Source organism: Aspergillus affinis, assembly GCF_023601865.1.
Source record: "Aspergillus affinis strain CMG 70 chromosome Unknown NODE_116_length_112947_cov_90_404359, whole genome shotgun sequence".
Taxonomy (NCBI): domain Eukaryota; kingdom Fungi; phylum Ascomycota; class Eurotiomycetes; order Eurotiales; family Aspergillaceae; genus Aspergillus; species Aspergillus affinis.
Genome location: NW_026515897.1, coordinates 97,798 through 112,947, shown reverse-complemented (window position 1 = coordinate 112,947; position 15,150 = coordinate 97,798). Strand labels below are relative to the sequence as shown.

The following is a 15,150-nucleotide window of genomic DNA, read 5'->3' as shown; positions in this document are numbered from 1 at the left end:
GCAAGGTGCTGTGCGGTATGTGGATTAGGTCAAGATACTCCACCTCTCTGGTCTGGTTGATAACATCGTTCCAACAGGCACGAAACATCAATCCCTGCAAGAGTAATATCTTCGTGCAATACGTTGCTGCAAAAGACCCGCTACATCGCAAATGGCCATAGTAACGAGGTCTAGTGCGCACATAATATCAGTGATAGTCTCAAATTTAAGAAAACTCTGAAGCCTATTATTAACTTCAACGCCGGTAAGTGCCGTGAAGCTAGCTCCCCTATTATCGGACATATCCACTTTAAAACTCTCAATACGCGTATTCGTATACGGAACTCAGGGAGGACAAGGAGCCCGCAAACAAGGATCCTTGAAAGCCATAAAAAGGTGTGACTGAGTCCTGGGTTTTTCTATGTTCAAAAAGAATCCTATGCAAGTTGGCTTCTAACATGGTAACGCTAGTCCGATTATTGCAGGTGTGTTGCCTCCTGAGTGCTGTACAAGCCGATCCAATTAGCCGGATGCAACCAGTGGTAGACCTTGGATATGAAATATACCAAGCAACAGTGCCAACAAATGTTAGTTTCTCTTCTCTATCCCGGTCACTTAAAACTGATACTGTCTGGAAACAGAAAACTGCTGCATATCACAGCTTTCCAAACATCCGATACGCCTCGGCGCCAGTGGGTGACCTTCGGTAGAAGGCACCTGTGCCACCTCAGACAAACCGTTCGGTGATCCAATCGAATGCCCAATCCATTGAGTGTTCCCAGGGATCGGCCTCATGGCAGATCCACACCTCGAAATATATAAGTAACTATCTGAAAACTGGAAACATCCCCAACGTCACCTACAGTGATCTGTCGACTTTTGTTAGCGGTGGAGTGGAGGATTGCCTTTTCTTGGATGTAATGGCACCACGGAAGGTGTTCCAACGTGCCCTTGCTAATGGCACACTCGCGCCTGTTCTTGTATGGATTCATGGTAAGAGAACCCCAACGAAACTCTCATGGGCATTGAAATTTCTAACAACATTGCAGGTGGCGGATTCACAGCTGGTTCCAAAACCTCCATTGGATCTGCCCTTGGTCTGATTAACCGCAGTCAAATGAATGGCTCTGATGGGGTGATCTATGTGGCCCTTAATTACCGACTTGGTGCTTTTGGGTTCATGTCTGGGCCAGCTTTTGAAGAACAAGGCAGTCTGCCTAACGCCGGGTTGCATGATCAAAGACTTGCTCTGGAATGGATTCAACAACACATACATAAATTTGGTTAGGGCTGTTCACGATACTTTAAAGTCAGGGTTTTGCTTGATCGTTGATAGTATCGTATAAGCCCAAAGCCAGCGATAATTATCGTAGAAAGTATCGGATAAGCTAAGGGTTGACGATACTATTATCGTCAGAATAGTCAACGATACTATAAAAGTCGACGATAATCTCGCTATATCATGTGATTTTTCTAACAAGGAATGATTGTTAACCGAACTTTTCACACCTACAAAGATTATAATCACCTAACTGAGCTATATCAATATTATGGCTTCAAATGACAGTCAGCGAATGGCTACTCGTCAAAAGCAACTCAATTATTTCCTTCTCAATGATAGATATGATGAAGAATCCTTATCTATAGATCGCATGCCAGATTTTTCAGATCCAAATTCAAATCCAGTTCTAGCTCCAGATACTAGATCTCTAATTGAACCTCTCTCCTCTGAAATTCTACCATCTGAATCAATTTTACAAACTCTAGCAGAATTAAGCTGCTCAACTTCATACCCTCAGAAACGATAACGTCCAGCTCCAGTCACAAAATGGATGTAGAATTATTTTCAGATTACTGAAGTTAATCAAGAGTGAGTTAACAAAAAGACAAAAAAACAGGAACTAAAAGACCGACATATACAATGCGCCTCTATTGAGAGTAAAACTGGAGTACAGTATAGCTGGAGTACTTCAGATTCATTAAAACAGACTTCAACTACTAACATGAAACGACATCTAGAAAAATACGGGATCTTTTTATTTGAATCCTGGTGTACAGTTTCCGATAGGAAAAAACAGCCCACTATAAAAGATTATATGGCTAAAACTGAGAATCTTTTATACCAACAATTACTGGAAAAGAATATCCTTCGGTAGATTATTCAGGAAAAACTTGCTTTTACAACAATCAAATTACCTGCCTTCCATCAGATATTCAATGATATTCTAGGAATCTCATTATTACCTCTATCACGATCTACATTACGTCGGAAACTTATGAATAAATTTCAAATAAAACGACTGCAGTTAAAGGAGGAACTTACAGTTACTTGCAAATCAATTGCTTTATCCTTGGATATTTGGACCAGCAAAAATCATCTACTAATTCTCGGTATCATTAGCCACTGGCTTACAGAGGATTTTAGATACCAGGAGAGAGTATTAGAGCTTACTGAACTACACGGGATTTATAGTAGAGAAAATTTGGCAATCGCTATTCATTCTACTCTCCGTGAGTTGAATCTTGAAGCTAAATTGACAACAATTACCGGAGATAATACTAGTAATAATGAAACTATGGTTTCAGAGTTATATTATACATTAAAAGTATCACTTCTGTCTGAATCAATAATCTAATTCCAAGGAATCGACAGTTATATCCGCTGTTTTGCACATATCTTAAACCTTATTGTCAAAGATATTCTCTGCGTGCTAAACTCTGGTAGTACTGCGGAAACACAAGCTATATGTAATAATCTTCAGGATAACAACCTTATTACATCTCAGATAGCATTAGCTAAACTCCGGATTCTAGCTCTTTAGATTAATCGCAGCCCTCAAAGGAGACAAAAATGGAAAGAGATTTGCCAATATATGGATCTTCCAGACCGGTACATTGAATATAATGTAGAAATACGATAGAATTTAACCTACCGTATGCTTGATGCTGGTTTAAAATCGAAGTATCAGATTAATCAATTTATATTCTTGCAAACTGAAATTCCGCCTTTTACAGATAATGACTGGCAACGACTTTCTCAAATCTATTAAGTCCTTACGAAGTTTAATGAACTTACACTTTTCATTTCCGAAAAACAGCCTCATATCAGCCTGGCTATTCCACTTTACTACGAGCTTCATGATTTGCTTAACGAAGCATCTAATTTCGAAGAGGCTTTTGCTAGTATAGACCCTGATATTGCTGCTGCGATGAAAACAGGCTTAAGAAAGTATCAAAAGTACTATACTTTTGTGGATAAATGTGATACATATTATACTGCATTAGTTCTTGATCCGCGGGTAAAAGGAGACCTGATTTTGAGTAAACTGGATAATAAAGAGACTGGTAGCTGGATTATTAAGGCTATTAAGACTAACATTTATCAAAGATATCCCATGGAGGATGAATTACCCAAGTCAAGTATATCTACACGATTATTACCGGGCAAACTATACAGCAATGTAGAATTACGAATGCTACAACGGTTTCAACTTTCTAACCAGCTTTTTCTTTCTGATATTGATCAGTACTTCAACAGTCCTTGTATTAGTGTAATTGACACTACAGATTCTAACTGGCTTTGCACCTGGTGGCGTAGCCACAAAGATGAAATGCCTCAAATGGCTGCAGCTGTTCGTGATTATCTAGCTATTTCAGTCTCAGAGGTAGCTGTTGAGAGGCTATTTAATGCAGCGAGAGATCTTCTGGGAATCCGAAGATATGCAATAAAAGGGGATACTATAAGAATGTTAATGTTAATAAATGATATCTGTTAGGATCAGAAGGATTAGAGCCTTCAGTTTACTTAACTATATATATTATGCTTCTTAATCCCAAAATCCAAAGTATAATTATTATTCTAGTACCGAAGAACTAGTTCTAATTCGGAAATTAGCCGATCTGACGATAATAGTTAACTTTCTACCAATAGTATCGTATAAGCCAAGGGCCGGCGATAATTATCGTCAGAAAGTATCGGATAAGCTAAAGGCTGACTTTTCTGAAAGTCGACAATATAGTATCGTCAAGACCGGCAGAATCGGCTGATAGTGAACAGCCCTAAATTTGGTGGCGACAAGAACCGAGTCACTGTATTTGGGGGGTCCGCTGGCGGAGGGTCGATCATGCATCATATCACCGCCTTCGGGGGATCAGCTCCATCACTTTTCAGTAGGGCCATTCCTCAATCTCCGGGATATTTCCCCTATCGGTCGAAAAGGCGCCAGGACAATACCTTGCGTTCATTCCTCGCAGAGGCGAACATTACTACACTCAACGAAGCTCGAAAAATATCAACAGATGTTCTGATCACAGCAAACGCGAATAGCATTGGCCAATCGCAGCCATATGTATCGTCGATTTACGGACCTACAATCGACGGTACCTTTGTCCAAGAAGATCCGAAGGTTTCCCTTCGTGTTGGCAAGTTCGATGAGTCGGTCAAATTGATAATTTCTCACAATTCAAATGAGGGTCTCGTTCTCGTCCCAGCCGTGCATACGAGTGAGGAGTATGTTACTCTGGTGAGGAACATTCTTACTCTGGTCTGTGGCAAAGTTCAACCTTGTACCAATGTTGTCTCCGTTAGAGCTTTTCGGGGCCACTGCAGCCAATCTTCCCACTGAAGACCGAGATATTGACATATTGAATCGACCATATACTTGCCCCCATCGCAACACACCCAATGGTCTTTGTGGGTTGCGACAAGGGCACCATAATATGCCAAAATAACCAATGCTTCCTCCTTCTTCTTAGAAAGCAGTTCAATATACTCAAAGGGGACAAGAACTGGCCATGCAATCAGGGCAAATATGCTATTGTCCCGTGAATTTTCGCGCTCGATCACAGTCTGCACTGATTGGAGTGCCTGGACAGCTTGTTCGTATTTTCTGGTAGTAAATTCGTCCAGGCCAAGAGCTTTGATGCGATCAAATAGACCGTTGCAAACAAAGCTCAAACTTGACTCCAGAGGTGGAAGCTCTTCTCCAATTTCCAGGAATGGTCTCAACGTGCTTTGTTGCAAAATTTGCCACCTCCCTTCATTAACCACTGTCTGTACCCCATGATGCAGCTTATTGTATTGCACAAAACGGTCAAGGAAGCTTTCAAAATCATCATCCCTAAAAACAAGTGTCTCGCAAAGCATGTGCAACCCCAACATCCCTGCGAAGAGAAAGATTGGGACGCAATTTTCTTCGGTGATGTGTGGTGATAACTTGTTGAATGAGCTTAACGCATAGTTTTGCAAGTGGGAAGAATGATGTCGGTAAAAGGCACACTGCTCTTTTCTGACCACACTGAGATGCAAAGCACCCAGAGCCAAAAGCTCATTCATGAGGTAGGGTGCCGCGAGGCCATACTTCAATATCTCTTGAAAGGGAAGAGTAGATAGGGTAGCTGGCCCATATACCGATTTGAGGGTTTCTGAAGATGTATGATAGAGAAGCTCCATGTGAAGCATACTAACGGGATCATCCTCAAGTGATTTATTAAGCTGCGATGCAGGAGAGGGTACGGCTGATGGAGCAGGTGCAGTCTCTCCACTGGCGCTATATGAGGTTTTTGCGATCGGCGCAGCTTCCACAAATTCGCAGTATCGCTGCGAACTGATACAATTTGAACAGATGGGCTTTTTCTCATCACACTAACCGCAGTCAGCAACTGTACATGACACATTTCTGGATGGCGTACCTTCATGTGGCGTCGCTTGCATTCAAAGCATCCATTTCGAGATTTCTTATGAGTCCTTCGCGGCATGGCACGGAGTTCTGTTGGAAGACTCGGTTTTAATAAGGTAGATTCATAATTGTGGGGTGATGGTGATGATGCAGAAAATTTCGGCGAACTGAATTTTTGGGTTCGTATAAGGGTGGGTATGCACGGACCAGTTCCACTTGATCCGCTTTCAGTTTCCAGATATGGAGCGGCCAACATCGACCGGACATACATATTTCAGCCTGAGCATGATATAAATCACAGGGTTAATGTAGCATAGGGATATTACGTTGTGCATCTCTCAATTGATAAGATGTCACGCTGGTACCAGTCCAAAAGAAGAAATCGATCAAAACAAAAACGAAGACAATACGCAAGTCGTTTCCGATGTGCCTGACGCCTGCTCGATAACAGATCAATCGTATACGCTGGAACCACCGTATAGCCCTTGTGGCAGATTGCCAGCCAAACGCAGACTTTCAGACACAGACGGCGTCTACCCTGAACCGAGACGATCTAAACGATTGATCAAAAGGGCCAGCCAGTAATTTAAGTGTGAACTCGTCTTGCATTTGTTCGTTGAAATTTGGGAATTGCTATGGGCACCCCCAACTTTGCTAGGGTCACCCCTAATTATGTAATACCAGTGATTATCTAATATGAAATATCAGGTGATCTGTATCTGAAATTCATTTTTATTTACATGACCTCCGTGTATGCCCTATTTTTTTACATGCAGTGCATTTTGACGGTGCCTTCCTTCGTTTTTGTATAGCTTTACACTCGTTATTTTGCTTCACTTGATCTATCTTCCGTTTCTTAGCCCTCGGAAGAGGAACCAGAGGCTCTAAGAGCGGGAGGTATTCCGATTCAGTTTCACAAAGGCCGATCCTCCAAAACGGGTGAATATCAGTCAGTGGAATAGCTTGTTTGCTCTTCAACAGACTAGAAATCCTGTGTGCACAAGGGAGGCCCATTATCCTTATGAACGTATTCGTACACAGAGGTAAAGGGGCAAGATCTGTGGCTCTTTTAGCCTTCGAAACTTGCTCACTAATTCGTCGAATCGAATATCGAGAAGTCCTAGTCATAATATTAGTATAGAGTTCTTGTGATGACACTACTAACCTTTCAATTTGATCTCTTAAAGACTCATATTGGAGTGTCGTATGTTGAGCTTATAATACTTGCAAAATCCTTTCAAATACAATTAACATATCTCCGGATGCAGCACCTATATGCTTCTTAAAAAAGGCATGCGAGCCTTCAACTCGGGATATAGCCGAATTACCTAGATGTAGGTATTGCTGTGTTCACGCAACTATAAACTTTTCCTTATAAATTAGCCATGTTTCCTTGATATATCGAATAGGGGGTAGGGGATATCGCTTTTTGAAGTCTTGTAATCTCATATTATAGTTATTCTCAGTAGTAGAATAGACTAACTGATTCCACGATTGTAGGGATTCTTGGTACTCGTCATTCGTAGTAAAGTACTGCTTTGTATTTTGTGTCACATTCTTATCTGTGACGGTCTACAAAGGAGCTTAGTAAAAGACAAGTTTGTTTATGACTCGTAGTCAAAGAATTTTCCCATAGGGAGGAAAAGGCTATCTAGGAGAGAGAATCCAGGGACTCTATATACTGCCTGGAGCTTGCCTCAGGCAGGAATGCCTGCAGGATCCCTAGGAATGTTCCTGGATGCCTGCCGCAGAGGATCCCTTGATCCTCCGGAACGTTCTCCCGTACAGGAAAGCCCCCTGGCTTCAGGAGGTAACACTTATACGTTGCAGAGCGTCCAGACTTTTTGCATTAAAGGCATCGAAATATGACTGAGCCGGGCGTCCTCGAGAATCAAGCACCTGCTGATACATAATACCACCCATATACCAACATATTGGTTTTAGTTCGGGATCTTATGGTTGTCATTCTCAGTAACTTACTTCTAATCATGGAGTGATATATATTCATCCGCAAACTCTAACGAGTTAAATGATTAGCGCTTACAACCAAAGCAGCCATTTCGACATCCTACTTATTGTTTCAACACGAAATTCCCCGAGGAGCCGGGGCATCCACAATCCACACATCCAGGATCCCAATTCCAGGGCACTGGGCCCTCCCAGGCATGCATAGGTATCAAACCTCCCTGAACGGACCGACCCACCCATGAACACCCGCAGCCCTACCTTCCCGCATCCAACCAATCAACCACATGGCACCGCTTCCCGCCCCACATCCCGACCCTTCCAACCCTCGGCAAAAAATTTAGATCTATAATGCATAACTCGGATCCAAACATCAACAACCATCCGATATGGTGTAATGGTTAACATCGCCGTCTCTCACACGGCAGCTCGGGGTTCGATTCCCCGTGTCGGAAATCGGATAACATTACAAATTTACTTTTTGCTTCGTGGATTTTTGTGGCGCGTTCCTGAGCAGTGCTACGCTGGGCATATTTTTTTTGTCTTTACTATGTATGCGAAAAATTATTTTCTGCTACTTGTGTAGGCGTTCTCGTAAGGCGATAACTGATATCCCTTTGGCGGTTCTGTATACTTGTAGTTAGTACATATTCTGCTAATATTGATATTTATTTTTATGATATATATACCTTTCTGAAAGCTCACAGAGAGCAGGATAAAACAAAGCCCGTTATGTTTGTGTATTCCAGCGACCTGTTCCCGTATTCATTGACTTGATCCTTCCGTAGATTTAGCCCAATGGTATTCTGGAAGAAAGATAGATTCATCGTCGTATTCGATGAACTAGGTTGTAGTCGGTGAGTATCGCAATAAGTACGTTGGTGAGCGAGGCCCCTGGAGCCAGGCAGCTGAGCTCGCCCAACAACACGACCAGGCGCGGCTTGACGACAGCCGGCAGCCGGATTTAACAAATAAATCTCCTCTGAGGATTTGGGATCGTGGGTCATGGCCAGTTCTCCGCCGCACGTGTTCTTGCGTTTGCGCCCTGCAGCCATATCAACAGCAACCCACCCATTGAATACCCAACTCCCATCATCATATCAACAGACGCGGATAAATCTGACTGCCCGGCATTTCGAGGTGGTCGATGGTCTGCTTCTCGAATCGGGGCAGGCGAATAGAAAGAAGTCGTATTTGGTTCATCTGGGTCAGGGTGTCGACATGCCGTAGGATGTCCTCGTACGTCAGTTCTTCCTTGGGTATGCTGCCGGCAGCTCTCATGTACTCATTGTGACGGTCTACAAAAGAGCTCAATATAAGACAAGTTTGTTTCTGACTCTGAGTCAAGGAATTTTCCCATGGGGAAGAAAGGCTATCTAGAAGGGAGGATGTAGGGGCTCTGTATACTGCCCGAGGCTCTGCCTCAGGCAGGAAGGCCTGCAGAGCATCCAGGAAGGTTCCTGGATGCCTACCGGAGGGTCCCTAGATCCTATACTAACTAACCGGAATGTTCCTCTGGAACGTTCCTCCACACCGGGAAGTTCCCTAACTTCAGGAGGTCACACTCATGGCATGAAAAATGCTAAACATTTTCATACACTTGGGTTGGCTTAGATATCCACTCATCAACAAACCGGCTCTGTGGAAAACAAAAGAATGAAAGGAATCAACTATATGAGAAAGGAAAGTTGGAAAGGAAACAGGAAGGACTCCGAAGGAGATATGACAAGAAATATTAAAGAAAGCACCGGAGAGAAACATCAACAACCATCCAATATGGTGTAATCCGGGGGGACAGCGGAAAGACCACGGTTGTGCGTGGTTCTGTGGGAAATAATCGTGGTGATTCCGTATAGGCGGTTTTATAGATGTAATGAGGACTAGCGCCCTATGTCCAACTGGGTTTAGCGCATGATTGCCCCGATCTTGCTGCATGTCTATAAGCCCGACGGCTTTATCATGGGCGATAATTAATTGATTGCCAAATTTGGACTTTCACTACGAATTGATTATTATTATTATTTTGGCTCGCAGTGGTTAAGTATCGTACACTCCCCCACTACCTAGATCTCAATCAATCTTTTCCCTCCCCTTCAAGCCCACCGCAATCGAAATGCACTCCCAAAAGCTATCAAAGCCGGTTAGAGACTGGAATGCATTTGTCCGCCAGCCGGATCCAACAGTCAAGACCAACAAAGTCTTATCGACGAAAGAGCGGTTGAAGGGAGTCCATTTTAACTTTCAGAGGTATTATACCGTTGCTTATTAAATATATGCTTTAACTGACTAAAGAACTTTCAGATGGGTGCAAGAACTTGACAACAAAGACTATAAATATTGGCTTGAAAATATAACGCTGAGGATAGTTCAAGGCTTTTATGGGTGATATTTGGATGAGCATGACATAAACTACAAGTCCAGTTTCATGACAATTGTGCATTTTTTCAGAATGTACTGGATGGATAAAAGAGGCCTTTGCCTTCCTTACCAACTTGGAAAGGACATTAGTTCGGTATGATTTCTACAGTCTTATTTCTAGTCCTTTACTTACTTGAGAAGCTGGCCCAATTAATGGCTATAGAGTACGACCTTGATAAGACCGCGAAAGAACAGCTGCCCTTTAGTATTAACGAGGTATTTTTTATTACGCGTCATCTAGTGGCCGCTTGCGATATAGCCTTTCCCACGGTCCGGGTTCTTTTTCAAATGAACACCCTGCGGAAAATGATGGTCTCGACTTCAGCCCGACCTGGAACCCTTGTACTGTCTTCCTGTTACGAGGAGGAAAATGATGCGCTGAAATGGAAAGATATTGACATATATATGGTCAAACACCCCGAAGATGCTGATGCCCAAGTTCTTCTTATGAGGGCTAGGCACAGGCTCAACAAGGGAAAGAGAAATCAAGGAGCCCCGTGAGTCCTACTCTTATACCACCAAATATGATTCAGTCTAACCATCACTAGGCCTACATTTACGTATACTGAAAGAAACGACAATCTCGGACTATGTGTTATCCAGGACATACTTATGTATGCATTTCTTGATGATGCATTTGCAAGCCCGTACATCAAATGCCCTCGTGACATTTGGCGCTTCACAAACGTCCCAGACCATCGCCACAGCACTCCTATTCATTTCAAGGATAGCGTGAAAAGCATCCCCATTTTCAGGCGCGCTGTAAGAACGAAATACGGAGCTTGGGTCACTGACTGTAAGGCCGGCTTTTCATATTCGCAGGCACAGGAATACGAAAAGAAGGCTAGCGCAAAGGCTGGATTCCCGGACGAGGGATCACTCTACAAATACCGCAAAGGTGCAGCTGAAAACTTGAGTATGCAAAAGAGTATCTAAAGATCGATAAATTGTGTACTAACAAACTCTAGGGGACCTTGATGAGCACTCACGTAATATAATCATGGGTCATCGAAAAAGTGCAACGTTCTCAAATTACATGTCTGTGTTTAATGACACTCAATCCATTTTCATGCAAACTCCGACGAGAGATTCTTTGTTGAATCTCGTATGCCATGGCTACCTAACACGAGATGAATTAGCGCCATAACACCTGAATGCTGAGCAAAAAGAGTCTATCGAAATGGATGCCGAACTTCAAGACTTAAAAAAGGCGGTCAAGTTAACTAGGGACGAACTCATATCGGAATCTCATAAATTGAAGAAAGCGGAGGGAGCGTCAGACGCGCGGTTCACTGAAATGAAGCGTCTGCAACAAAATATCCGGACGAGACGAAAACAATTAGAACGCCGCGCCCAAAAGGTAGCCCGGAAGGAATTCTTCGATAGAATTGGCAACCGGATCATCGAGCAAAACCAGCAAGGTACTCCGGTCACTTTCACTCCAGACGTCAGTAATATTCAGCCGGAGAGAATTGCGCTTGCCAAGCTTGAATTCAAGAACAGGAATGTCGATACCATCGATGATACGGAATTGATTGAAGACCGCATTCGATCTCTCGAGCTAAGACTGAGACTAAACAGCCTTCATATTCCAAAGGCCTTGAAAAAGCGAATCGCTTTCAAAGGTGGACCGAAGCAAGCATCGAGAAAAGTGGTGGTCCCAATAGAAAGCTCATCTGGGCTGGAATGCCCTGTGTGCTTAGGGAGTACTAGCTTGGATCCCATCGCCAGGCGCTATAAGTACTCACGAAAGGATGTTCTTCAGCACCATTTTAAAGGTCATCGCCTGCCGGACCTTTTCGAAAGCCCGGGTCGCCAATGTGATATTCCTGGATGTTTGAGTGTCTGTATGTCTCTTCCTGGATATAAGAGCCATCTGGCCAGGCATCATAAGATTTATCTTTGATAATGTGAATTACATTATGTTTCTTCCTAGATACAAGAGTCATCTAGCAGCCACCATAAGATTGCCACCATGAGATTTATCTTTAATTTGCAAATTGTATTCAACTAATTTCACACTACCCATTGATTTTCGTTCGGGTGGAACTTTGGGAACGAAATGCTCTCTGCGGCTACCGGTGTGAGCGTGGTGCTGAAATCCCCTATTCCAGAGAATATAATCGTCCCCCTTACACTCACTACGCGACGATCTATCTAGATCACGAGGAAAAGGTCAAGACCAAGGAATCTCGGTCTATCCAAGAGCAATGCGATAGAGTGTTCACTCCGGAAGTATTGTATTCCTGACTTTTCTTGAAATTCCAAGTGAAATTAACCAGCCGTCCCACGGTAGGTAAGGACCCGGAACTAAAATCTCATTATATTAGCACTCGTTGATATTAAGTTGAAGCGATAATAACTTTCAAAATTGGAGACTCACAGCAGGTCAAGACCTACTATGAATGTTTATTGATCATTGTATGTTCTAGCTGAGTGGTCGTTATATGTTGTCAGTGAGGTGTGGGACACCAGCGGGAGTTCAACGTGTACTATATACAGGAATCTTAAATCTGACTCCAATCTGCCTGTCTCCAAAAGTCCTCAGTACTGACCAAACGATCCTTGACGCCCTCGAGCTCACGAGAATCAATCATAACATCTCCCTCTCCGACTGTTTCCCACATTTTCGGGGCTCCAGCCACTTCGAAGAACTTCATCATAAGACCCAATTCAGTCCCCCACATGCCGTAAAGAGCTTCAAATTGCTCGAATGGGACCGATAGAACCTGAAGCTTCCCCTTCTCTGCAATCTCCGCCCATTTCGAGAAATATTCCTGGAATTGGTACTTTCCCGTTGTGACGTGGACATATCGACCTCCCTTGCAACTATTCGCTGCCTTGGGATATGGGTGTTGGAGAAGACCACTGACGGTAATGCCGATGTTGTTCACTGGGCCTAGTGAGGGAATATAAGACGAAGACTTGGCTGGGAGGGCAAGAATATGTTGTCCTGCTGGCTTCTATTATTTTAGAGTATTAGCGAAAAAGCAACTTCGGCAGAGGGGAAAGAAAGGGTGCAGTTCATACCGAGTAAACGGGGGTGAAGGGCGGATGGCTAAAATTAGATGCATAAAAGCCCGTCAAAAGAAAGATCGTCTTGGCGTTCAATACCGGATCATTTTTGATATATGCATCGACAGCCCCCTTGCCATCAAAATGCGGGACTTTCACCTCGCCGTCACTTAAGTCGCTCGCAGCGGGTAGGGTGCTCCAGAAGTAGGTTTCGAGAGTGGTTGTCTTAGCAGCTGCACGGGCCAATTTCACGCCTCGGTCATACTCGATTTGCATGGCCTTTTCCGGGCCGACCCCTTTCGTGAAGGGTTCGTAGAAATCGGTAACTGCGAAGATGGCGTTGGCGCCAATGAAGGCATTTTCGAGGCTGTCTTCGTCGTCAAAGGTGGCGGCTACCATCTCGATACCACGATGGACGAGCGCCTTGGCCTTTTTGCTGTTGGTGTCTCGTGTAAGACCTCGAATTTTCCAGTCGGGGTTTGCGGACAGGGCGTCGATGACGCCTGATCCCTGCATGCCAGTTGCGCCGGTGACGACCATAAGCTTGGACATGTTGAAGTTGAGGATGGTTTTGAGGCGCTTTGAAAGGAGGAACTTAAGAAAGCGATGATTTGAATTGAAGACTTCTTCTCGAGGAGTACGGGATACTTATAGCCTTGACTACAGATTATAAATATAAAACTTAGAGTGTGAATATATTTTAACAAATTGCCACATTCCCACATGAATGTCCGCAGCGCCCGCAGATGCCCGCAGACGACCGCAAGTTCCCGCAGATGCCCGCAACCCCGTTGAAAATCATGATTTTCGTTTTAGGCAGGCGGTAGTAGCGGTGAGCTAGGTGCCAGACGGGGTGCAATTACTGACGTCCAGTCACTGTACTTGGAACAGAAATGCGGACATCATGAGTCATGCATACACCACCGCCTGCACCCGCAAACCTCCGCAAACACCGAAAGCTCCAGGGGTAACAAACATCAAAAGTTATAACCCATCATGACGTCTCATGCTCTCGCGTCCTGTTTCTTTTGTCGCCGCAGTAAACGGAGATGTGACAAGAATCTGCCGACATGTCAGCTGTGTATCAAAAAAGGCTTGAAGTGCAGCTACCCCCACAGACGCGGCCAACGTGCTGCCTCACCTCCCTGCGGTGTCCATGGATCAGAATCAGGCGATGATTCCAATTCAGCCCATGCGGAGCCTGTCGTAGCACAAAGCAGTAATGTACCCCAGTTTCAGCCCGTCTCGTCTACTTCTTCGTTTGCTGTGAACGCCGCCATTAGTTTCCTCGCACCCGATCTCTTCCGTGAGGCTGGGTTAGAAATTCCTCGCCTGGACCTAGGCATTCCGGACGAAATTTCCTTGCACCTAGGCGATAGCCAGCAGGTTCTGGAGACAGCCAGCAAGTTCTTCCAGATGACATGGATGCCTATCGTCAGTCGGAAGCGCCACTTAGCCGCTGTACTCAATCCGTTATCACCATCCCGACGTCCAACAGTCTTGCTAAATCTGTGCATGAAGCTGTGCTGCTTGCCAGTAAATGATGATGAAGGCCGAAAACGGACCTCGTTGTATCGATCAATCAAGAAATTCTACTCCGAAGTGGAGAGTACAGAAGACTTGTGTGTTCAAGTTTTACAGGCCGCTATATTCATTGCGGTTTTTGAGATCGGTGATGCGATCTACCCTGCAGCTTATTTGACGGTCGGAGGTTGTGCCCGTTATGGTATCGCCATGGGTCTGGACAAGATCAATAAAACTAGGTTGGGTGGAGAGCATAATCGTACAGCGTCTTGGATGGAGATTGAGGAGAAGCGAAGGGTTTGGTGGGCTATCTTAAACCTGGACCGGTCCGTCACTTCCCATACAATTTTCCTTTTCCTGGTCATTCCGATTCGGGAAAATTGTAATGCTCGGCAGCATATAACCCAGCAAATTGACGCATCTTGAATACAGATTCTTGAACTTCACAAATCCTTCTAGGGTCTTGGCGACAGAGGATCCCATATTTGAAGATTTTCTCCCGGTCGACGATGATAAGTTCTACGACGCGGTCAGAACCATTTCTCTTCCTCTACTGCAAGATTGAGCGTTC

General features: G+C 44.1%; 5 protein-coding genes across 5 annotated transcripts; 3 read left to right on the top strand and 2 right to left on the bottom strand.

Moving 5' to 3' along the window:
* Window positions 1–564: 564 nt before the first annotated feature.
* On the top strand, window positions 565–1,267 carry KD926_000814 (uncharacterized protein; the record flags this gene model as incomplete). The annotated part of the gene is made up of 3 exons (XM_053104634.1): window positions 565–671; window positions 845–972; window positions 1,029–1,267. 3 exons carry the CDS (start codon window positions 565–567, stop codon window positions 1,265–1,267), a joined length of 474 nt encoding a protein of 157 aa, XP_052952147.1.
* A 3,270-nt stretch (window positions 1,268–4,537) lies between these two features.
* On the bottom strand, window positions 4,538–5,736 carry KD926_000813 (Zn(II)2Cys6 transcription factor domain-containing protein; the record flags this gene model as incomplete). Its single annotated transcript, XM_053104633.1, has 2 exons — window positions 4,538–5,623; window positions 5,671–5,736. The coding sequence occupies 2 exons, from the start codon at window positions 5,734–5,736 to the stop codon at window positions 4,538–4,540; spliced, it is 1,152 nt and encodes a 383-aa protein (XP_052952146.1).
* Window positions 5,737–10,346: 4,610 nt separating this feature from the next.
* On the top strand, window positions 10,347–12,290 carry KD926_000812 (uncharacterized protein; the record flags this gene model as incomplete). The annotated part of the gene is made up of 5 exons (XM_053104631.1): window positions 10,347–10,537; window positions 10,589–10,956; window positions 11,009–11,145; window positions 11,203–11,887; window positions 12,202–12,290. 5 exons carry the CDS (start codon window positions 10,347–10,349, stop codon window positions 12,288–12,290), a joined length of 1,470 nt encoding a protein of 489 aa, XP_052952145.1.
* Window positions 12,291–12,547: 257 nt separating this feature from the next.
* KD926_000811 (NAD(P)-binding domain) lies at window positions 12,548–13,607 on the bottom strand (the record flags this gene model as incomplete). Its single annotated transcript, XM_053104630.1, has 2 exons — window positions 12,548–13,003; window positions 13,071–13,607. The coding sequence occupies 2 exons, from the start codon at window positions 13,605–13,607 to the stop codon at window positions 12,548–12,550; spliced, it is 993 nt and encodes a 330-aa protein (XP_052952144.1).
* A 444-nt stretch (window positions 13,608–14,051) lies between these two features.
* Window positions 14,052–15,005, top strand: KD926_000810 (Zn(II)2Cys6 transcription factor; the record flags this gene model as incomplete). Its single annotated transcript, XM_053104629.1, has 1 exon — window positions 14,052–15,005. One exon carries the CDS (start codon window positions 14,052–14,054, stop codon window positions 15,003–15,005), a length of 954 nt encoding a protein of 317 aa, XP_052952143.1.
* Between the last annotated feature and the right edge of the window lie 145 nt (window positions 15,006–15,150).